This window comes from Ambystoma mexicanum, chromosome 7q (genome assembly GCF_040938575.1).
Source record: "Ambystoma mexicanum isolate Mex_15411 chromosome 7q, UKY_AmexF1_1, whole genome shotgun sequence".
In the NCBI taxonomy this organism is placed as follows: Eukaryota; Metazoa; Chordata; class Amphibia; order Caudata; family Ambystomatidae; genus Ambystoma; species Ambystoma mexicanum.
The window spans coordinates 493230127-493255349 of NC_090941.1; the positions used below are offsets into that span (position 1 = coordinate 493230127).

A 25223-nucleotide genomic window follows, 5' to 3' on the forward strand; every position below is an offset into this window, starting at 1 on the left:
GCAGACCCACAGCACGCTTTTGGATTCCTGGTTCCCTCTCCTGCAACCTGGAACTTTGACTATAATCATATGCTGGAACTGGTCTCTCTTGTTGTATTACTGCATTTGAACGCTTTCCAGTACATGCACCACCCCGGACCTAGCGCGACCCTCGTGCCGATCGGGATTTGTCTTCATATACTAACTTCCCAGTTTGTTGTTTTATCCTGCTGTTGTGTTCTACTTCTTGCTCCTCCATCAGTGTTCCACTTCAGGTTAGTTTACCCAACTATACACTCCATAGATAGTTATGAATCATACAGGGTTCCTCATTTGGGGTATTTCTATGATAGGTGCAGGGTTCCGGTTCAGTCCCTATCCTCCTACGCTAAAGTCAGGTACCAGTTGTTCTAATTAGAATTGCTATTAAACCTTTTTTCATTGACCTAACCATGTTTTGTATTTCCTTGCAGCATTGGTTGGCGGTGCGTGCATTCCCCGCTCTTTTAAGCGATAGACAGCTCTGACTGTTTTTACCTAAACAACAGAGCAGTACATCGTAAAGAAGTGCCACTCACTACGAGGAAGCCTGATCCTTAGAGATCAGGGGGTTCTAGGATTCTGGAGACCGATTACTGCTTCGTATTCCACTACTCATCTTGGGCGGTCGCATCCTCCCTTCCAATGTGGTGAGTAACAAACTTGCTGTTTCCAATATTTTCAGGTCTGCCATTGGCTATTAGCTCCTCCTAATAAGAAAGTAGCACTTGGAGATCTTACCCCATTTGACCGGTTTGTAACTTCCAATCCCAGTAACAGGGCTCCTATTTCTAATGTGTATAAAATTATAGTTGACACGCCCTCGAATTACACACCGACATGGAAACACCGCTGGCATCAGACATTGGGCATGGAGATGAATGAGGAAGAATGGGAAATGCTATGGAGGGAAATCCCAAAACGTACTCAGTCTATCCAAGTTTGGGAGTTTTGGTATAAGCTCATGGTTCAATGGCATTACATACCAACTCGGTTACATAAAATGAAGCTGTCCATCTCTGACAAATGTTGGCAGGAATGTGGTGGGATAGGGGATTGGGAACTTATTTGGTGGAGTTGCCCGATCTTAACACAATATTGGAAGGAAATAAATGATCACGTGCAGCATATATTCAATTTGCAGGAACCTAGATCACTTAGATCTTGTCTTTTGGTGATCTGGAGAACAATCTATACCAAGGATCCAGACAACATCGAAAAGCATACGCAATTTTGCAACTGACGGCACTTCTGGTGATTGCTCAAAACTGGAAATCAAAATGTTCACCTAATGTCAGCCAATGGTTCTCTAAGGTTTGGAACTTCTTGACTCTTGAGTGGATTACTTCTTTAATTAAGGGTGATCAAGCCAAATTCACTGGAGGCTGGTCCAGGAATGTTTTTCAAAGTGACTATAACATTGTTTATAGTCCACTGAAACTCTATTTTAGGTATTGCATGATTTAGAACCTGGTTTAGCTATGCAACATGGGCAAGTTTGGGGGTGAGGGCAAGTACTGCTGGGGCCGGGGGAAGCGGTTGGGGAGAGGCACAGGTGTTTTCTGTTTTTTTGTTGTTTTTTTATTCTTTCTTTTTTCTTGCTTGCTATTGTCTGTAGGTTTCCAATTCAAAATGCCAATATAAAAATAAAAATATGACCTCTTTAAGGCAGTTAAAATTTTCACAATTGTTGTGAACAAAATTCTTCCAACAGAGGGAAAAAACTGTTAGAAAGTAGTGACGCTTAAGGGACCTAAATGACTGGAACTAATTCATCATAGAGGAGATGAGACATTATGCACAAGGATTTCTTCATATTAGACCTGCAAATTATGGGCCAAATAGTCACTGCTTGTATATAAATATAAAATCTGAATACACACCCTGAACACATATTTTTTAAAATGCAAATTAACCTAAATTCTTACCCAGTGGGAATGCTTCTGTGCAATCTTCTGTAGTAATAACCTGGCAAGTCTTTGCTACGAGACCTGCCAGGAATGTGTCCAGAGGCTTTCGCAGTGAGCTGTAGACAAGCACACAATGATCTGAAAATCAGACAGAAAAATACAATTAAAGGCAGGTGCAAAAAGAAAACCGCAATCCTGGTGTTTACATCTAACCGATAATATATTTGACATCTGATAGTGTTGATAGTACTAATATGTTTCTTGATCAGTCAGTATGTTATTAATGCCGGGCACATGTTAAGATCATGGGTTGGGAGAACTGGTTGTTCCGGTTGCCATAATTGCAGAACATTAATGTAATGTCCTGCTCACACTTAACTGATTGCATGTGAACATGCTTTCAAAGTGGTACCCCTTGATCCATTCCCCAAGTGCCTTTCAATTAAAGATGTCTGTATTTCATTTGGATTCCTCCAGGGTCTTTGGGGAACACTGCTGTAATTGAAAAAGGCACTGTACCTAACATACTGCAGTCACTTTTCAGCAGAAGATTGATACATACATCTGTGTAACCCGAATGTGCTATGAAAGGTGTTGTTTAGGTCTTAAACACAAACATAGCCTGTCACAGGTCAAAGTTATCTGGAAGTAATAACTTGCAACTACTGTCACAGCAGTATCTTCTAATTTTGAAAATTAAAGGAGAAATAGAAAAATTGGTCAGTTAAAAGTACACATTACTTTAGCAATAAAACCCAGCGGGCGGGGGCATTACTGGGTCAAGTTGCCGTTTCTCAACTTTAAAAAAACAACAAAATAAGGTGGCCACCATGAAAAAGGGAGAAAGAAACGAAATGTAGTCCCTTCTACCTTTTCATGCTGGACATTGCCCACAGCGGGGAAGTGCTGAGAAAATCCTTGTTCCTTGGACCGGGAAGGGACAAAGAATCTGCAGGGAGGTGGGATTCGGGGGTGTGGAAGATGACCACTTACCTGCAGCCCAGAAAGGAAGATCGAGGCCTCCCACTTCTGAGGAGACACAGAACACGGGCATTACCATAAGTTAAAGCCCATGTTCCGGGCTTCCCGATTGTCTGGGAGGCCCCCTGGCCCACCACAGGGGTGCTAATTATAAATAAGGGTCTTTACAATATGTGTACTTTGGCCAATGTATGTGCGTTTGGTATCACATGCCATAACAAATCTCCCGAAACCAAAGACAATTGGTTAGAGTAAGAGTAAACGCAGCATGGACTGTGCTTCCACTAAGCCATTTTTTAACATCTCAGACATGTTCTTAAAATGGCAGATAAACACTTTTTTTTCCCTTGAACTCCTCTCTCCGAGTCCCATTCTCCACTCATTTTAAACAACATACCGAAATTCTAACACCATTATAAAAACCTAACAAAACATTCTATATCAAAATATACCACAACATAACAATGCAAATGTTTGTAAAAAGTCAGTTAAAAACAGAAGATAAAAAAGGAAATTATGTGGTGGTGCAGATAGGGACTGGAAAAGGGGAGGGGACAAGGTACATGGGGATGTTGCCTCAGGAGGGAAAAGCCCAGTCTATGAATATCATACGAAAATGTTAAGTCAACAGTACTTCTTCATGAACAAATATTCATGCAAGACCACTCCCAATATTAGTATATCACAAATGTTTTCTCTTAAAATATCCAACAAAGGGCCCTCAGGTCCTTCGGAATGTACTGTATTTTCCTTATTTGAAGCGGTTATTTTATTTCCACTGTAAACACAGTACCTGTGAGCAAGTTTCACATATATCACTTTTTTACAACGTATCTATTTAAAATAAGGCAAACTGGCCACATCATTCACAGCCCGACACTGATTTGACTCCAATCTGTCTTTGATATTGATCATGCACAGCCTTTTGAGATGCAGCTCATCATTTGACTACAATTTTTATCCCTACCATGCAGTCAGGAGTGGAAGCTTCAGCAAATTCATGGGCTGCCCCCCACCCCTCCACAGGTGCCATGCAAGTGAAAGGGTAGTGTGATACATGCATCCTTAGAAGCTCATAAGACATTTGATGTCCGCCGCTGAGCAGCAGTGTCTGTGGGGTTGAAAGCCAATCTGGTGTACCCATGTCATACTGAGGACCAGGGTTCAAACCTGGTGTGAACTTCATCAACTGGGCGAACCCTAATGTATGGGTCCCAAGATTTGATCTGGTCCACCAGTGTTACTTTTAATGAGTTCAGTACTTAGTACATTTTACACCTGTAGATTTACTGCACATTCATTTATGATTTTCATTTTTTAACTACCCCAGTTTTTTTCATGTGGTTGTACATCTCTAATTTTCGGGGTGCAGGAAATAAGCACCAGAAATAAGCTGGTTAATGTGTACAGCACTCATTGATCTTTCGGTACACATTGAATGCATGGGGCATACTTGTATGTCCTCCATACAATACAAACATAAATATCCTACTATACAGTACACTTCTCGATGAACCCCCACTCCACTATCTCATACAAAAGTGGTGTTTATCTCAAACTACCTTACACCTCGCTTACTTTCCCTTCCCTAGCTGTCGACACCTTGCAACAACATCAGCCTATGTGTAAAATGTCTGCAAGAGGTTAACATCTCTACAGGACTGTTCAGTCATCACCCCACAGTAAAAAAAACTGTTGTGAAAGATTTCTCCTTTGGCAATAATTTTCCCTCCATCTTTCTGTGGGCCCCCACACGTTTTGCTTTTATTTTTAAACCTGTCCTGAATTCTCCCCATGCCTTTTCTAATTTTGTTTGGGGAGAAACCGATCAGTCCTTCAGACTATCAGTACTAGGAAACTATGTTTCCCTTTTAGGTAACTTTTTACATTGCACACATCTTACAATGCAGTGTAGTGGGGATACGTTTGTATCTCCCTAGTATTTTACAGTTGGGATTTTTGATTACTTTTATATGTGCCTAAAGACCAGATGGTTGCAGCAAACATATGTTTACTACTTTTGCGTTATTTCCAGTGTGCACATTCGCATTTGGCACGTATGGCTAATGAACTTGGCTAGTGCCCTAAAATGGCACACCATGAGAATTCTGCTTGTTCTTTGGCCATATTGATGTTTGGCCTTCTTCCTGCCTTCCCAGGTCAGGAAATCCCATATAGGTCATGCACTTGCCTGGGAAAGCTGCTGCTTTTGCTGGCTAGTTATGCCTTTGTATATGTGGCCCAGGAAGGGGCTGGGACTGTCTGGTCCCATTTCACTTCCATGATACCTGAAAGTCTATGTGTATGGCATGAGTGAAATCCACAGTAGTCCCTTATTTGACCGCTTCTGGCTGTTTGAATGGTGCAGATCCTTACCATTGGTGGGCTTGGACTTGCTTCCAGGCAAACTCTTGGATAAGAAGAGGCCTCCTGTAGCCATTTCTTCAGATCAGCGTTGGAGCCAGGTATCCTGTGTAAAAGAGCAGATGACTGAAGATCCGTGGACGACTCCCGAAGACGCCCAGTACTCTTTCCTGCGTTTGGTCTGGTGAAGTCACACTGGACTACCTGATCTGCAAAGGCCAGAGGGGTGCTTCAAGCCTTGGACTTGTGGGACCAACCAGTCTTGACATGTTCGTGGATCCAGCCGTCCCGAGCCTTTGGAACTGTCCCTGGACCACCCGGTGGACTGACCAGCTCTCCAGTGGGCTACCTCCCAAGAACTGTTGCCGTTCTGTGTTCGCGTGTAAGTCACCTTCCTGCCGAATTTCAGCCTCCCAGCTTTAAGGGATTCTGCTCTGGAAGGTTTTCACCTATGACTGGAAGGACGCCTGCCGTCACTTGTGAGCGGTGGAAGTCGCTGGATCTCGCCTTCCCCTGTCTGGTGAAGTGTCCTCAAAAGGTCCATCTCAGTGCCTTTTGCAATTCTTCATCGCCAAGGCTTGGCTCTCTGCCCCTGGAACTGACCAGAAGAATCTTTGCACCTGCAGCTACTGAGCATCTCTCACTAGAACCTATGGCAGGAAAACCTACCTTCAGTGACCCCCTGTCGACCCACCTAGTCTGCAGGGAAAATATGAGTTAGGGGGTAAGTAAATGCATAGCATTTGTACCCCCCCCCCAACTCCCTCCTGTTCTCCTTAGAATAAAATTTGGATATTCCATTCAATCGCTTTTTGATCATCGTGTCCCAAAGCAGCGGTACCGGAAAGATCAGGATTGTTGAATATCTTCTCTGGAACATTTCAACAACACAAGAACTCTTCCTACATCAGACCTTATTTCTGAGAAGATTTGTGACTCTTGGGTACAAGTCCCTACTCCTCAGAGGGATTGGACTTTTAAAGTTGGGGTATATTTCTTGGGACATGGTTCCATCGTAGTGCATCACTTACCTTCTTTTGTTTGGTGAATAAGTTACTGAGTGCCTTCATAAGAACCTATTGTGACTGTATACGACATACATTACTTAGCATAATTGTATTTCTGATGCTTGTATCTGCTTAGATTCAGGCGCTGTGCAAAGGGGGACATCTAGTGGTAGGTGCAGAGTATTGCATTCTGTTTTTGAACTTTAAAAATAGGGACGCCGACTGGGCGTGTTTCTAATACTATCCCTGTGTGATATGTATTGTAACCACAATCTTTTATGCGTCAAGGTCTGTCGGATTGTTTTGTTTCTGACAAGAGGGAGCATGAAGTGAATGCGCGAATACAGAAAATAAAGAAAAGGTGTTTAGAGGACTATGTACCTTCAACTCCAAGGGGGGAAGGAAGGACGGGCCCATGTGAATCCAAGCAGATACAAGCATCAGAAATACGATTACGCTTGGAAATGTGTGTCTTCTGAGGCTCGTGGATCTGCTTAGAATCACATGCTGTGCATAGACATAGACTAGGAAGCAGCACCAGGACAGGAGATGGTTGCATGATGTTTGGATGTAGAGCAGCAAAAAGATGTCCTAGCACAGCTTGACCCATCTGAGAATCACTCTTAGAATGAGTATCTAAGCAGTAATGTTGTGTAAATGTGTGAATGGAACTCCAGGTGGCATAGAAAGGTACATTTGTAATAAAAGCTAAGGTAGCCTCTGTGCCTCGAGTAGAGTGTGCTCTAGGTGTAAAGGGTAAAGTTTTCTTTGAAAGAGAGTAACACATTTGGATGCATCTTACAATCCATTTTGAAAATGCTGACTTTGAGACAGGATCCCTTTCTCTTCCAGTGGCTGAGGAAATAACAAATTGATCTGTTTTCCATAGTGGTTTTGTATTATGGAGGTAATATATAACTGATCTCCTTACATCTAGTATATGGAGGCTTCTATCCGCTGAATAAGTGGGATTTTGGGAAAACGCTGGAAGTTCTATAGTCTGATTGACATGGAACTTTGAGATGAAATTTGGAGAGAAACGTGGATGTGTGCGCAAAACCACTTTCTCCTTGTGAATGGTAACAGATGGGTCTTGAACTGAGAGAGCCCGCAATTCCACGTACCCTCCTTATTGATGATTTGGCCACGATAAAAGCAGTGTTAGAAGTAAAACACTTGGCTTTATGCATTGGCTCAAAAGGAGGGCCCATAGGTTTAGCAAGGACCACATTCAAGTCCCAGCCACGAGATGGATTTGAAATTGGAGGGTGTAATCTTTTGACGCCTTCCATAAAGGCTTTGATGACAGGGATTTTACACCAAGAAACTTTATTTTGCAAAGTGGTGTAAGAAGAAAGAGCAGCTAGATGCACTCTTTTTAATAACACATTTTATTGATTTTGTAACAATCGTACAACATACAAACGAGTTCCCCACCACCCCCCCCATAGCCTTGAGTTGGCTCGTCGAGCCGTTCTTGTTGCACCACTTCATACTCATTCTTGTAGCTGTATAGTTCTTGCTATATTCCCTAATACACTCCCAAACGCCCTCCCGCCTCGTGGCTTGGGTTCTCAGTTTGCACCCTCTTCCCATTCCCCCAGATCTTGGCAGCCTTTGTCGGGCACCCCCGTGCTGTATATATTCTGTGTTCCTTCGCAGCACAAATGTCCATTTCGCCAGACCATTGAGCCAAGGGCACTCCAGGGCTCCCCATTTCTGTGCCATGTCTCGCTTTATCAAACCCAATGCTGTGGATAGGAAGATAACATCCCACTTGTTCGAGGTGTTTTCAACTGGGACCCCTAATAGCAGTGTCACAGGTTATAATGCCACCGTGCGACCCAGGATCCTTGTTAATGTCTGGCAGCATTGCTTCCAGAAGGTCTTAATCCGGGGGCATTCCCAGAGGGGATGGATGAAGGTGCCCTCCTTTCCCGAACAACTCAAGTAGTTGGGATCAGTAGCCCGCCCCCAGCCGAACAGGGCCATATGGGGATAGTATACCCGGTGGAGTATTTTGAGCTGTACCAGTCAGATTCTGGAGTCTATTGCGATTTTGGGTGGGTGCATAAGGACTTGGATCCAATCCTCTGATTCTATGGTACCAACATCCCTTTCCCCACTTAGTTCTAAGGCTAGCCAACTCTGGAGTAGCGAATGCATCTATGGGTTTATATAAAACAGATGTGAATTTAGTGAGAATGTATTGTGTAAGTAGGTTGCGTTCCAGGGGTGTGCAGGCTGGTGCATCAGTGAGTGCCTGCCGGTGTCCACTGATGGCATGTGTCAATTGTATAAAGCGGTAGCGCTCGGTCGTGGGAATTCTGAATTTCTGTTGCAGTGTCTCTAATGGGAGAGTAGAACAGTCAGCTATGACATCACCTACTGTGGTTATCCCAGCCTCCACCCACCAAGCCTGTGCAGCAAGTTTCCGCACTTCTGTGAGCATATAATTGTGCCACAGTGGTTGTGCCAGAGTTATCCTATTCCCCCAGCCTATGTGGGTATGTGCCTGCCTCCAAGTGGCCGCAATATGTGTTGACATTGTTTGTGTGGGAGGTGGGGGGGGTTTGGGGAGGGTCCGGTACAGTGTGCCGAGTGGCAGGGTATCTTGGGTGATGGGCATCTCTCCTTTAATGTGCGGGAGTTCATGGTCCCCGTGGAGCAGATCATTGACCACTGTTAGCTGGCTAGCCCAGTAATAGGACCCCTAAAATGCGGGACTCCAATACCCCCCTCCCAGATGGACCTTTGTAGCGTAGTCAACGCAATACGGGGTTGTCTGCTTTTCTATAACAGTTTCCTGAGGAGGCGTTCCATTCGGATGAATTCCGAGTTCGGTATTGCAAGTGGGGCGTTCAGCAGCACGTACAGGAAGCACATGAGTGCCATCATCTTAAAAAGCGCCGCCCTACCCATAAGTGTGAGGAGGAGGAGCATCCAATGTTTCACGTCCTCCGCAAAGCGATCGGTTAGTGGGTGCAAGTTATAAGACACATGGTCTGAGAGGTTCCCAGCGACCCATATAACCAGGTAGTGAAAACCATCACTCTCCACTCGATATGGAGCGTCTCGGGGAATTGCCAGGTCACCCCCTTTACTGGAAAACAAACCGATTTTCCCCAGTTTACTTTCAGATCACTACAGTCACCAAAGGCTGTCAGCATCCGGGTTATTATCCGACATGCACGGTTCGGGTCACTCAGCTAAATTAATAGGTCATCCACGTAGAGTGAGACCTTATCTTCTCGTCCTTCCGGCCATCGGAACCCGAACCATGTGGCAGCCTGTCGAAGCCACTGGGCCAGTGGTTCAATTGCTAAAGCAAAGAGGAGGGGGTATAGAGGACAGCCCTGCTGCGTGCCCCTGACCATAGAGAATGTCCTGGAGGACCAGCTGTTTACCCTGACCTCTGCTTGTGGAGCTTCATATAGAAGTTGAACCCACCTGAGAAAGGTTTCTCCAATGCCCATACGCCTCGTCGTCGCCCAGAGGCTTTCCCATATAGGGGTGTACCGAACGTAGGCTTTGAGTAAGTATTCGGCCGAATTCTTGCCGAATACTTTGACATCGTGATTTTAATACAATGCAACATGAACTCAGAAAGGCAAATATAGACTTCAGTTTGCAAAACTGAATAGAATTAGACCAGCCAAATTGCTATCACACAGCTGAAAAATATGTTATATTGTAATCTGCTCTTTAGGGCGTGTTTTATTACAGATTTGACAAAAAAGGTGCTCATCTTTTATACTTAGCCTGCAACAATACAGGAACATCTTTTCTTTTGGCGAATGTTTATATGCAATGTGCACTTTTTTCAGTTGGAAAAAACAAACTGAAAGAAATGTGCATAGATCCTTTCAGTTCCTGTCATGTCACTTCCGATTGCGTACGCCATAGTCCCCCATTTTCTTTTTTTAAGGACTTGAGTCCTGAGTTTAACATTAACTGATATTTTATCATGAAATTCTAAGTTGCATGTTTGTGTATTGGCGAGAAAGAGTGGCTAGGAGAAGTGAAAAGTGAGCAGCATTTGTTTGGGTGGGTTGAATAGTTGTGAGATGGAGTTCACGCATATCAGATTTCCTCTTGTCTTGTGTCCTGCAAGAGCCGACATGAACCATTTTATACATTTCTATGTGAGCTGCAAAGAAGTTCAGAAACTCAACCACATCGACTTTGCAACTGGATAGAGAATGCAACGCATCTAATTAATAAAGCCAGTCCTTTTGCATTTGTGAAGCCTCCTACTTTAATTGGCACTGAATATGCAACAATCTTCTGTACATTTGGTCCCTTCATTTTGGTTAAATCTGCTTTATTTCTGACTGTTCTACTTTAAATAAAGATGCTACATTAATTACAATGAAGAGAAATAAAAGTATAGAATGCATTTAAAATGGTGCTTTTTTTTAAATAAGTGTGTTTTTCGAAGTTTGGAACATTGAGCCAAAATAAAGCAACTGTTCGGCTTCATATTCTGCTTCGGCCGAATAGTTGACAAACCATTTGTTCGAATACTAAACATGCTATTTCGGTACAGCCCTATTCTCATATCACCGAATCAAACACCTTCTCGAAGTCAATCGCAAGAAGGGTGAGTGTCGGATCGATAATTGGGGCACGTTTCAGCAATAAGTGAAGTTGGCGTAGATTCATTCTTGTTCACCTGTGTGGCATGAAGCCGCACTGATCAATGCGACTAGGGAGGATATGACCAACTGCAGCCTGGTAGCTAGTACTTTGGCTAGAATGTTAACTTTGCCATTAATAAGCGATATCGGCCTATATGATGTACATAAGTCGGAGGGTTTACCCTGTTTAGGAATAACCACAATGCTGGCCCTTCACAGGTCCAGTGGAAGAGTGCTTTGTTCACTAGCTGCAAGGAACATTTTGTGGAGGGGGGGTCGCCATCTTATTGCTGCCCAGCCTCTTCCATGTCTCGACCGGGAATCAATTAGGACCCAGCGTTTTCCCGGATTAGAGATGGGTCATGGCCTCTGTGATTTTGGTTTCGTCTAGCTCCCCATCAAGGTGCATTCTCTGCTGCTCCGACAGCTGCGGGAGCATAATCCCGTCCAAGAAGGATGGATCTGTTGGAGATGTTGGGACCCTATAGAGATTGGCATAAAATTGGGCAAAAGCCTCTGCTATATCTGGGTCTGTTTGGGCTGGCCCATTCCGGCTGTCAACAATCTGTCTGACATGTCTATGCACCTCTTCACGTTTCTCCAACCAGGTCAATAGTTTGCCCGCCTTATCAGCACATTAATAGATTCTAGTCCTTGACTCCCTATGTGCCTGTTTTGCATTATCTAGTGCCTTATTGTGGAGGGATTCTATAGCTTTCAGAAGAGAACGATGTGTCTCTGGGGTGGCATCTGATATGCATCTAGTTTCTCATTTCTCTACCTCTCCTTCTGCCTCCGCCACTTTCCTGTAGTGCGCTTTTCTTTTATTGCATGCCCAGGCAATAATTTCTCCTCTAAGCACTGCTTTATGTGCCTCCCACAGTATGGTGGGGTCCTCTACAGTGCCTGCGTTTATTTCAAAATATTAATTGGATTTTTCTGTAGTATGTTCTACGAATTCGGGAAGACCCAAGTAGTAGTTGTTCAGCCGCCATGTCTTGGAAGGTAAAGGCCGATCCGTGCGGAGCACCATCTCCAAAGGAGAAGGATCGGAGATACCGCGGGGGAGCAGTTCTGCGTTGATTACCCTGTACGCCTCAGAGGTCGGGAGAAAGAAATAATCTAGCCCGGATAAGGATGCATGGACACCCGAATGAAAGGAGAAGCCTTGATCTGTGGGCTGGAGTTCCCTCCACACATCACTTAAGCCTAACGCGGATGTGAGGGTCGCCAGCTTTGTGGGTATATTTGGATTGCGATTCCGGATGTGGGTCCAGTCTCGAATATTGCACATTACATCATTAAAATCCCCCTCCGGGATCCACAAATCAGATTGTTGTTGCGCCAGTAAGGTGGCCACTTCTCTCAAAAGACCCTCCCCCAGCCCGGGCGAGGAGTATATCGCTAGTATGGCTAATGTCTCCCCCCAAAGCGTGTCCTGCAACATCACAAACCGACCGCGGGGGTCCTATTCCACTGCACGTAGTTCGAACGGGAGAGGCTTGTGCAAGAGGATCAAGACTCCCCGGGGCCCCATGGTGTACCCGCGTAAAATGGTAGCCGATAATTGGTTCTGCGGAAGAGCTGGCAGGTCAAGCCTGCTAAGTGGGTCTCTGTAAGGAGGGCCATGTCAGGGGAGCGCCTGTTAAGGAATTGGACAATGAGGCAGCATTTGATGCTCAAACCCATGCTGTTTACGTTCCAGTTGAGAAGTTTAAGGGACTTGTAGCGTTCAGTGGTTGTCGTTAGAGTCCATGCACTCTCCATGGAGGGTCTATGGTGGTTCTGTGTTGGCATTTATTTCAGAGAGGGTGAAGTGTTGTGTATAGTGAGCAACTGGTGTGTTTGCAAGTGGAGACACAGTGGTTGCGCGAGATGGGAGTTTGAGTAGTAAGTGCAGAGTGAGTGGTGGCATAATGTGACTCATTAACCTTGTAAATACGTAGTAACTGTAAACCAACACAAAAACAACGTAAACTTTCCCCTCCCACTCCCTATACTCCATCCCAACACGAAGTACCTGCCGCCCGAAAATTGTCGACACTCGGAACTAGAGCGTCAGCCTAAACTTGAAGCTCAAACAAACAATACCCCAAAATTGCTGCCTGTAGGAGAGCACTGTCAGGCAGATGACTGTGGTGGTGGTCTAACCATCTTCGGCATCCGCTTTTCGTTGGCCTCCGGATGTTCGATCGGTCTATCCTTGACCGGGTCCCTGATGCCAGTCCTCAACCCTTCTCTGTGCCATTCTCGCTGTCTCGTGGGAGCCTGGGTGAGTCACGGTCCAGTGTGCCAGATTGCGATGGGGAGTGGTCCGCCCTGGGTTGCCGAGTCGGGGTACCACATGGGGAGCGTTGCTGTCTCGGTCCGTTAAGGATTTGTGTATCCAGCCAATCCCAGGCTTCCTTCGGCGAGTAGAACAGGTGAGTAGCTCCCTCGTAGTGCACCTTCAGGAGTGCCGGGAAGAAGAGTGCACATTTTATAGCCAAAGAGTGTAGCTTCTTCTTGACAGAGGCAAAGGATTGTCTGGCCCTCTGCACTTCTCTGGTATAGTCCGGGTAGAAGCCGATGCGGTGGCCCTTGTAGGTAATGGGTCCAGTGGCTCTGGCCATCTGAAGAATAGCATCTCTGTCGCGGTTTGGCAATAATTGTTTGTGGTGGTGCACCCGGTTCTAGGTGCCCAGTAGGGACTCTGTGGGCGTGCTCAATGGAGAAGAATTTCGAGAACTTCTTGGGCGCAAATGCCACGGCCAGCCAATCTTCCAGGAAGAGTTTGACGCTGGGCCTCTCTTCCTTTTCCAGAACTCCGAGAATCCGGATGTTGTTCCGTCTTGCTCGGCCCTCACGGTCTTCCGCTCGGTTTTCAAGTTGAGAAACCCTTTGAGTGATAGTAGCCAGGTGTTTCTCCATTCGTGTCATTGTGTCTTCCGTGCTTGAGATCCTCTCTTCTGTCTCCCCCACTCTGGAAGATAGGTTATGAAGGTCCTGGCGCAAAAACGAGAGCTCCGCGGACAGCCCACCAATTTTCCCTTCCAGTGACGACCTTGACTCCCCAATGGCTTTCATGACATCCATGAGAGCGATGGAAGGGTCTTCCGGCGCCACCTCCCCGCCCTCAGGTGCCTGTACGGAAGGTCCCTGCGGGGGGCCGACAGTATATAAATCCATTTAGCTTTGGAGTGTCTGCCGTTTAGCCTTGTCCTTGCCCATGATACCACAGCAGTGGACCAAGGGGACTAGGGGGGAACTCGATCGGTCTCTGGTGGAGGGAATGTCTCAGACCCTTAGCGACCTTATGTGGATACAGTCTTGCGGTTGGCAATATGTGGGCTTATTCGGGCACCTCCAAGTGCAACGTGGTATGATGGAGGGGAGATTCAAAGGGCCCGTGTCAGGGGGAGTTCTTTGGTTACTGCGTCTGGTTCTGCACCTACTGGGTACTGGTCAGTGCAGATTGTTGGCCAGGAGCCGTGTCTCCAAGTTACCTTAGTGCGGGGGCCTGTGGGTGTTGAATGTACCAGTTGCCCCTAGCTCTGTTGAGGCATGTCTTTGTTGACTCTGCACTTGTCCCAGTGCTGGGTTGGGTGGGTGTCCGCCACTCACGCCGACCACTCCTTTTAGTTGGGCCATGGAGCAAGTGTCCGTTCCTTGTCCCTACAGCGTTGGCTTATTCCTCAGTGGGGGTTGTTGTCCGGGGGTGGGGGGTAGTCTACTACGGCACCTGTCTTCTCGTGTCAAGTGACCCAAGGGTGCCCTCCTGGGCCGGGCCATGCTTCAGGCCCCAAGAACAGGCCTGCTCCTCTGTCAACCCTGGGGCGGCCCCTGGGTAATCAGGCCAACCACAGGTCTATGCGGCCCCAGAGTCACTGGGGAGGTGGGGTCCGAGGATTGGGAGGGGGGGATTAGCATTCGGGGAGTGCCTCACCTCTTGGTCCAGTGGGATCGGGCACAAGTCTCCAGTGGGTGTTGCGGGTTTTGTGGGTGTGTCAGTCTCTCCTGAGCGCGGGGTGTACCATGTGGGTTCTTCGCCCACTTGTTGGGTGCAGTTCTCGCCTCTGTGGAGTTATTGGCCTGTGTGGCGTTCTTGCGTCAGTGTTGGGCCCGTATTATGCTGGCCGGGTCCGCCTCCTATGTCCCAGTGCCGAAGCCAAGGCCCGGCCAAGCCGTTGGGGTGTCAGGTGGTTGCGGGGAGTGAGTGGGTTGCAGAACCCTAGTGCAGCACGGTCAGTTGGGAGGAGGTCTACCTTCCCAGGCCCTCCTTGACCCTCACACCCAGTCGTCCAGCTGCCGGCCGGGGGGGTTAGGAGGAGCCCAACCCTCAGTGGTCGTTGCCTGCCCGAGGCAGTTCTCTGCAGGTTCCGCGGCACCAGACACCTGTACTGGCGGGAGAGGGGGAGCGTGTCACAGGGCCGGCAGACGAGCTGTCCAGAGCGTTTGTAAGCGGCGCCCCTCCTGCAATGGTATCCCGCGGGGGCTGCAGTTATCCCTGCGGATGGTGTGTGGGTCTTCGACCTGGTTCACAGGTGTAGGTATCACCGGCACAGGCAGGCGCACCACGTATCCCCAGCCGCTTCCAAGTATCAAGATGGCGGCTCGTGGTCCGCATGGGGGTTGTCGTCCCGGTTATCAGTTCACCCACATCCATTTTGTCCAAAATTGCGGCCGACTGCATGCCAAGGTGTTCCGCTGCGTGTGGATACTATTGGCTCAGAGTTCTGACTCCGGAGGGACAGGATAAATGCAGAGGATATTGGCAGATGCGGGAGCGGGTTTGTTTAGCTCCACATCTGCCGCACGCGCATGCGTTCTCCAGCTAGATGCACTCTTAGTTAATTAAAGACTAGCCCAGAGTCTAGTAGGTAAATAAGATATAGCATAATGTGAGAAGGTGTGCTGTCAGTAGGATTGATGCTACATGATCAACACCAAAGGACAAATCGTTTCCATTTGTTAAAATAACAGTGTCTGGTATTAGGTTAACGTGCTTCTTTAAGAATGGCCATACAACTTAGAGGCTGATTTAAATGCCCAAATTCTATGAAGGATTCAGAGACCCTGCAGGATGAGTTGATAAAGCAATCTGAAATTGGGACTGCTACAAGTAGGGAGAGGGTGGGATGGGGTGCCTGATTTCATAAGTACCCACATAAGAAGTGTCTCTGCGGATGTATTAGTCCAGACCCTTGAAAGGGTGATCAGCCTACCACTGACCCCAATCTAACTAAAGAAAGTGGAAGAGGGCCCCAGCAAGTATTGACAAAAAGTATTCAGGGTGACATTAATACAATTGAAACTGATCACACGTTTATTCTGTCTGAGATAACAAAGAGTGCATCTAAGGATTGAAAAGATGTTGCTACGCAGTCCCATGTTTCGGGTTCGGAAAGAAATGGTTGTGCTGCTGTTTTGGGAGGGATTAGGAGTGGTCAGTCCTCTGAATCAAACTCGGCTATGATAGCCGCGCTATCGGAATGGAAGATGGTTTGCATTGCCAGGGATTGTTGTGCTCAAGTCCATCTTTAATGAAGATAAAGATGTTCCACTGAGCCGTTTTATGGTTTTAACCCTTCTTAGATCCATAACAGGCCTGTTAGTAATTAGGTCTTCAGATATCAACTGGTGGATCTGTTTGATGATAATCTTGAGGGAAGATGGGTGCATTGTTGTTCCTAAGTTATTGGTGATTTGGTTCTAAATGCCCATGTAGAAATTCTAAAAAAAAAAAGGTCTTATAGCCCCTGAATATAAACCAAATAGGACCGCTAGGTAGGTGGAGGGTAACGGTTTGGGGCATGGATTTGTCCATCAAGTGTAAAATCGATGCTGGGGTACGAGATGTTTATTGTCCAATAGAGTCGGGGGAACTAGTACTGATTTCGGCATGGTTGTCTGCAGTGTTAGGGTCGTCTGCACGGCACTGAACAAGGTTTGAATGACTTTAATCTCAGCCTTCTCTCTTGGAACCCTAAAGGGTTCAATAGTTTTCTGAACCAAGAAACATACAGGAAGCTTGGTTGACTGAAGTCCCTTCGATCGATGGATGTTAAATAGAAATGCATAATGCAAAGAAAGGCTCGAGGGGTCAACCTTACAGTGGCCTATTAATAGCCATTACAAATATCCCGGATAGGACGGTGGAGCGTGTTGAGTCCTTTGATTCTTTCCTAATGATACATTTGAAAGATGGTTCAGGTCTGACAGAGAACACTTTTTTTATTGTGAATGTTTATCTTAACCCTCTTCTAGAAGACATATCTAACATTGTAGTTGCCTTAGTGGAAGCATTGTGTAAATGGTTTAGTTGCCACATCTTCTTTCCGGTTACAATTGCTCGTGACCTAAATTGCACATACCCACGGTTGCAGGAACCCTTCTCTGAGTTTGAGTGTAACACCTGCTCTGATCATATGAGGGGTGGAGGGTAAAATATTTGAATGGAAGATCCTGGGGCAATTTTATGGCAAGGTGGAATATGTTGAATGCCAATGAAATGTTTACCATTCGGGCTCTCCTTTACCAACCTGGCATGGAATGTCATCAGACAAAACCTTGGACTATGTTTTTACCTCAAATTTGGGAACTGTTAAAGTCCTTGATTTCAAGGTATGAAAGTGATCATTCCCAAATGGACTAATATCTGATTGTAAGGACATGGTTGTATATAGTGCTGGGAATCCTATTAGCTAATTTAGTTCGAACCAGATAAAGGTGAATACACACATTGGGGAATGTTGGTCTGCCTGGATGGTGCAGGAAAAAGCTTACATTTGTCACACCTCTCGGTTTTCTGAGTCTATTTGTAATTGAAATGTTAAAACTAAGTATATACGACACTGGAATATGTTTGCATTGTCTACCAAGAAGTACCAGTATTTGACAATAAAGTTAATTTAGTGAAAAAAGAATGAGAACAGAGGTACTGTTGACAGCGAAAACCAGCCTCTCCTATCAGGAAAAGTGTAAACGTATAAAAAAAAAACAGCACAAATATTTAAGAATTGGCATAAGGCTTCTAAGACAAACGTTACATTAAATCTAACCAAATGCTAATGGAGACTATTGTAAAGAAGGATGTGAGGGATATTTGGCGAGAGCTAAATAACCGAACGATTACAGCCGACTAAGCAGTTGAATAATGTACTGGAAACAGCCTGGGTTAGGCACTTTTTTCAGATTTTCTACAGTGCCTTGGCCCAGGATTTTATAGGAATGGGGGAGTCAGGGTGGAAATATGCTTTTGATAGGGAGGACGTCGAGACATTCATCAGATATCTCAATAGCTTGCAAGCATTTGGCCCGGCATCTCAAACACCCTCCTAAAAGAGGATAAGATTCTCTGGGCAGATGTTCTTAGTAATCTTTTATCTCAGGTAGCGCCTTTTCTGATAACAGCCCATACATGGAAAGCAGGAATATTAGTTCCTGTTTATAAGATGGGTGACTGTTTCTCCCCTCTGAGTTACCGCCCCATTACCTGATAGATACTTCCTCAGGGCTTACACTGAAAGATCTGACTAAGGGCCTTATCACAAGTTGGGCCTTATCACGGGTTGGGTCTCAGACCTTAAATGCAGCGGTAACGCTATTACCGCCACATTTAAGGGTTGACCCAATCTCGTGTTGGAGGGTAAATTGGAGTTTTACCGCCAACAAAAAGCTGAGAGGTAAAAATGTCCACTTACTGCCTGTTTTCCGTGCTATTACCACTGATGCCCATACCGAGTTGCAGTAACGCAATAGCATTGGGCAGTATCCCGGCGCAATTAGGGCCGGGATACCGCCCAACTCCTGATAGAGCCCTAAATGGGCAGAGAGTATTAATAGATAGAGTATCTATCAGCCAGTATTTCATAAGGGGGGCGGGACAGTAGCAAGAGGTTACCTCCTAAACGTATGTATGTCACTTATTCAAGAGGGCAAGGACAGTTTTCTCCAAATAATTAGCTTGATCCTGTCCTCATCTTTTGACAGGGTGATGATGGGAAAATTGTGTGGGAAGCTGGTCTTTTGGAATATGGAACCCGGCCTCTTCAATATGCTGATTTTGCTCCACAGAAATACTAATGTCAGGGTGCTATTGAACGCTGAGGATGACCTGTCTAGCTGCATTAGTCAAAATGTTGGCTTGAGACAGGTGTGCGTTCTCAACCCCACATTTTTTAATTTAGATATTTCCGATCTCTGGAGTATAGATCAGCAGTATCCCCGATTACAGCTTAGAATGGGGGTTCTTTGGGTCGAGTGTATAGTTAAATGCAGATGATATCATTTGGGATTACACTCTCCGACGGCTCCTGTATGGTTTGGATAGAGTAGAAGCTTATATGGACACACATTGCCAGTCGATTAATCCTGACAAATATCGAATCCTGTCAGTATGCAAGAAATAAAAAAGACACCAAAATATGGTGCTGTTTAAGGGGACAAAAATAGAGGTAGTGTCGCACTTTATTTATCTGGCCTTTTTGAAATCCTACCTCGCCAGTAAGAAACTGAGTTTGGCCAGGCTGGAGACCAAGGTCCGGATCCGGATGTCACATATGAAAATTGTTAAACGAAAAAAGTGTGTCTACTCATTGTTGTCTCTAGTATATTTCTACAAAGCAAAGGTCACTTTGGCAGTTTTTGTATGGGACAGACCTATTCCGTTTTAATAACAGAAAGTGGATGGATCGACAAGATGGTAGAATCTGGTGAGAAGTTTTGGGCCTGCTATGGTCAGTACCTGTTACGCTCACCTGACTCCCACGGAGGCGCAGGTCTGGTTTGGAGTGTTTTTGCTTCCTCTATGGTGAAGCGCAGGACCCGGAAGATGGACTGGACAGGACCTTCGAATCTGGCTTGTCTTGCTCGCAGGAATATCTTTCTGTATGTGAAAAGGGAGTATTAACAATCTGCAGGAGAAAGTATAAGCCTCCCGCTCCCTTCTCATCCCTCTACGAAACCCTCCTGCGACCCCCACGTGAAGTCTCACCTTAGGGTTTGAAAGGTTGAGCTCTCCATCCTGCTTCTCATGCAGGGGCGCGTTGTATCCAGTTACTTCACTGGGATTTTGATTGTAGAGGGTTCAAGTTTTGTTTTCCCGGTATAGTACCGTAAGGATTCTGTTAATGAGTATGATTCTACAATAATAATTGTTCGTTGTCTCTTTTTCAGGTGCGGAAACTATTCCGAGAAGAGCTGTGGAACCGAAGAATGAGACTCTGGTGAGCTTGATGAGAGTTCTCTCAGTGTCCTTGTATCAATGCGCTCACTAACGCTAATGTCTTTTTTCCCCATAGGGGCCGGGGGCCGGAAATGCCTGGATGCGGCACCGACCCGAAACGAAGCTCAATCCAGAAGAAATCAGGTAAGTCTTTAATGGGCGTTTGGGTAATGTCTTTTCATGCGCCCACTAACGCTGATGTCTTTTTTCCCCATAGGGGCCGGGGTCCGGAAATGCCTGGATGCGGCACCGACCCGAAATGAAGTTGGAATAACCCAACAGGTAAGCTTTGTAATGGAAATTAAGGTTTCCTTGTTTTCTTTCCCCTCTCACCTTTATTCTTGTCTTTTTCTCCCTAGGCGCGGTGATGTGGCTGCGAGTCCAGATGTCGCCGTAGAACGTGGTGGTACCTTGTACGGGTGAGTGAGATGCGGCACTGCAGCGATCGATGCGATGTGCTTTTAAATGGATGTCTTCCTTTTCAGGACTGTCGGCGAGATGCCTCCGGAATGCAGATTTAGCAGATAAGGACTCTTCTTTACCCTTTTCTCTTCTCTTCTCTCTTTGCAGGTGTTCCAGGATGCTGGCAGGAGTGGCAGAAGACAGAATGCAGGAGCAAACATGTTGAGCGTTCAGCTGCTAGATGCAGAACAACGCGAAGCGTGAGTTGCTGCTTGGGCGTGGCTTAAATAGCCTTCAAAGTAGTTCCAGGTATGTATCCTTCCTCTCAGGTATGTATTCCTCCCCTGACCACACCCTTGTGGTTAAGTAGTTCCAAAGATAAAGTAGTCCCATTCAGGCTTCAGAAGGCCTGGATGTTGCAGCATGGTCTGTATCAGGTAAGTTAACACTAAGCACCTTTAACACAAAGTCCCCTTTTATGAGCCTGGCCCCTATGGCGCCAGGACTGTGGCCTGATATGAGGCTGGCGCCAAAGGCTCCAGGACTGAGTCCAAAGAGCCCCTACTTGAGGCTGTTGTGACTTCCCTTGAAGACATGATGTCTGCCTCTGGGGTAGCTGGGTCTTGTCTGGCACCTTGGAGGTAGGCATCATGACAGTACCCATTGGTGTTATCATGCTAGAATTTGGTCTACAAACCTGGTGGACTACTTATCAGTGTAGATGGCTGGGGCTCTGCTGCAAAATAAACAAAGGGGTGGCGAACACCTTGTGTGAGGGGCAAAAAAATTAATGGTGCATGGGAATATGAAGATTTATTTATTGGATATTTGGGAGGCGACTATACAACAAATTGTGTTTCGAGGCGCCACAAGACAAAAAAAGAGGGTGGGGGACAAGGGAGGAAGATGACAATAACTGTCCTACTAGGCCTCGAGACATTTGGATTGTGCAAGTGCAGTAACAAGAAGTGCGAGGGGTGTGGGGTGGGGGGGCAAAGTGAAGGTTGGGAAGGGAAGTGCAGGGTAAAGAGGAGAATGTACAAGTGAAAGGGGGAGTAGAGAAGGAGGGGAAGAGGGCCACAGGAGCAAGGTGAGTGCTAAGTGGAGGACAGGAGGGCAAGTGCCAGGGATTGCATGCGGTGCATGGGGTGAGGGTCCACATGCTAAGTGCGAGGAGGGGTTGGGCTGGGCAGGGGAGGGCTGGTGCCCAGGAGAGCTCAGAGGGAACCAGGCAATCAGTCATTGTGGCAGACTGGGGTGTTAGCAGGGGAGAGAGAAGGAAGAAGAGAAAAGGAGGGCCTTGATGAGCTTCCGGAACTTAAGGGGATCTGGCTCAAGCCTGAGAGGAGCAGAGAGACCATTCCAGAGGGAGGCTCCTGCGGAGGAGAGTGATCTACCCCACTCTCTGCTTAGAGAAGCATCAGATCTGCAGAGTTGCAGCTAGAAGGCTGAAGGGCTCTAGCAGGGAGGTATTTAGGGAGAGAGATTTGGATGTAGCGGGGTCCCAGGCCCTTGATGATGCAGAGGGTCTTGATCCAAGCAGCAACCGGGAGACAGTGGAGAGAGCTTACGGCTGGAGAGATGTAGTCCCTGGGCTTGTGGTCAAGGAGAAGTCTTGCAGTCCTATTTTGGAATAGTTGAAGGGGCCGAAGGGAGGATCCAGGAAGCTTGAGGACGAGGCTGTTGCAGTAGTACAGTCTAGAGAGGACCAGAGCTCTGGAGACATTGAGTTTCTGGGGGAAGGTGAGGAAACGGAGAATGCCTCTGAGGAAGTGCAGCTGATAGTGGGTCTTCTCGGCAATGTCTGCGATGTGAGAAGAGATGGAGAGAGAGGAGTCAAAGATGACAGCAAGGTTTTTTGACTCACAAGAGCGTGAGGACCCCTAGAGGGCGGCCAGAGGGTAGGAGGGAGCTGGGGTCCCAATTAGAAGGATCTCAGTCTTACTGGCACTAAGGCAGAGATCATTGACTGCACACCATGCCTGAATAGCAGTCAAGAGAGTCAGAGATGAGAGAGGAGGAAGGGAAGGCAGTAGAGAGAAGCTTGAAGGAGAGCACTGCATGTCGTCTGCATAACACTGGAAGAGAGGATAAAAGGAGGAGATTGGGTGGGCCAGAGGGGCAAGGTAGATGTTGAAGAGCTACGGCGAGAGGATAGAGCCTTGAAGGAGGCCGCAGGTGGACAGTGTGATAGAGGAGAGAAAAGGGCCCAGTTGAACCTTGGATGGTTGGTCGGAGACGAGCAAAGTCAATCAGTCCTGTGCCAAGCTTGTGATGTCAAGGGTGTCACGAAGCAGATTTTTCAGGGTGGTATGATTGACAGTGTCGAAGGCAGAGGAAAGATCCAGAAGGATAAGAACCTATGGAGAGTTGGAATCAAGATTTGAGACACGGCTTCACAGTGTTCAGTAGAGCACTTTCCGTGCCTCTGGCTGCTCTGAAGCCAGAATGGTGGTCGTGGAGAGAACCAACAGATTCAATGTGTTGGATCAGTTGGGAGATGACCAGCTTTCTCCAGGAATTTGCCCAGGAAGGAGGTAATGGAGATAGGGAGCCAATTAGCCAGGCACGAGTGGTCGGCAGTGGGATCTTTGAGGAGAGGATGCACAAGGGAGTCCTTAAGGGTTAGCTGGAAGGAGCCAGTGGCAAAGGTGTGATTACAGAATTCGGCCAAGGCTGGCGCAAGGCAGGAAATGTTATCCTTGATCGTTCTGGAGGAGCCGGGGAGCGCATGCTTGGAGGAGACTTTTATAGAGAGGAATTGCCTATATACCTCATCCGGTGCTATGGGCGGGAAAGAGGAGAGTAGGAGTGAAGAGGAGAGTGGGGGACAAGAGAGGAATGAGAGCTGAGGACAGAGGGTCTGGGATGGCAGGGGAGAAGTGGAGACTGCAGTAGGATTGGGAAGTTGCTTACAGATTTTATACAGTTTGCCCATGTTGTTAGTTGCCCGTGAGATGCAGGCTTGGCTATGGGCCCTTTACTTTGAGCAGATGGAAAGTCTGTATTGCCTTTGGAACAGGCGGCAGGCCAGTCTGTCAGATGCCGCCACTTCAGCTCAGCAACTCTGCGCTTGTGTTTCAGAGAGGCTAGGTCGGAGTCATACCAGGATTGGCGCTTGGAGGTAGGCTTCATGCGGATAATCATGACAGGGGCAAGTATGTCCAGGGTGTTGGTGATAGAGAGGTAAAGATTAGCAAGTCACTGTGGGAAACCATGGCAGGAGGGGAATGGGGAGCGAAAGTGGCAGCAAAAGCAGCAATTTACACTTGCTTCATCGGTCGAATGACGGAGGAGACTGACTGTTCAGGCAGAGGCTTAGCCAGGAGAACCTAAGAGATCCAGGTGAGAGGACAGGAGAGAATGGTAAGACCCAGAGAGAGGTGTAGTGCGAGGGTTGGAGATGGGGATGTCTGATGAGATGAGAGCATAGAAGGTATTTCTGCCCGAGTGCGTCAGACCCGAGGGATGAATGTTAAGGGGAAGAAAGTCACAGAGGCTGCAAAAGAGCCCAGGGTTCGAATTAGGAGGTCAAGGTGAATATTGCTATCAAGGTGAATATTGAAGTCTGAGGAGGAGAAGCTTGCAGGTGGAGGCAAGAAGAGAAGTGGTCAGACCACTCAGAAAGGGAGACCGGAGGAGGGGTCTTGTACATGCTGGCGAGAATCAACAAGAGGGTTGGAGAGACACCAAGCCTGCAGACGAGGCATTCATAGGAAGAGTAGGTCTGAGTGGGAATGATAGTAGGAGGGACCCATTCAGGGAAGATCAAGGCCACTCTGCCTCCATACCGGTTATGTCTGGGCTTAAATGATCTTGTAGCCCTCAGGGAGGAGTGTGTAAAGCTGGCAGTGAACCACGTCTCAGTGAGAGTGAGAATGTCAAGGTCAAAGTCTTTGTTAGGGAGAATTCTCTGTTAAGGCTAATTTCCCAAACCTAGTGAGTCCCCCAGCAGCTTTGCTGGATTTTTGGGGTTTATTTTTTTCTCCTGCTAAAAGTGAGACTCTTTCTCCCACTCTTAGGCATGATTTGAGAATGTCCTTTGACTATGTAATGTGTTTTATGGGCTATGGGGTCTTTTACTCCTTAGGGCCTCATGTGTTTTTGGTATGTGTGTTACACAGCACCCTCAGTGCAGTAACACAGGGGTGTCATAGTGACCCCCAAACATAGATTCCATACCCTGGGACTGACTACTGTCTCACAGGGCATGTAAAGTCACCATTGGCTTTACTAGTCTCAAATTGTGAACAGAACCAGTACAAACCATCATATTGTGGAAGTACTGGTAGGGGTAATTCGATTGCCCCTGGGTCTGTTTTCCAAGGGGGCACTATCCAGTCCTCCCTTGTCGAGTTTCTGGCTGGTGGCAGTGGATACCACACGAAATATTCCACCGGAATATTTCCTATGGGATTTTCCCATTCATTTTAAACGCACCACTTTTTGGTGCAATGTTAAAGATAGCGCTGGATTATTTATTTAATATCTATTCCCCGGTTGGGTCTTTTTGCCAGGACTCTGTTTTAAAATGGTGTTTGTGTTCGCCTCTGAAAATCTAACCCAAGTCGGGCCCTTTGTTCCACTTTTTGGCGGGCTTCTCCACAGAAGCCCTCCAAATGGTGCCACTCTGTCTGGGGTCAACAAGATGTGTGGAGGGGGATTAGGCACCCTGGGCTGATTTGCCTTGGCAACT

The 25223-nt window shown here is 46.8% G+C and overlaps 1 protein-coding gene across 14 annotated transcripts in view; it reads right to left on the reverse strand.

Moving 5' to 3' along the window:
• The window catches only part of SETDB2 (SET domain bifurcated histone lysine methyltransferase 2), a 1645210-nt gene that overhangs the window by 789588 nt on the left and 830399 nt on the right, over positions 1 to 25223 (reverse strand). For all 14 annotated transcript variants that reach the window (XM_069639329.1, XM_069639325.1, XM_069639326.1 and 11 more), the window contains one exon: positions 1947 to 2066. In XM_069639329.1, the coding sequence (XP_069495430.1) occupies positions 1947 to 2066 (120 nt within the window). The remainder of the gene's footprint in view (positions 1 to 1946; positions 2067 to 25223) is intronic.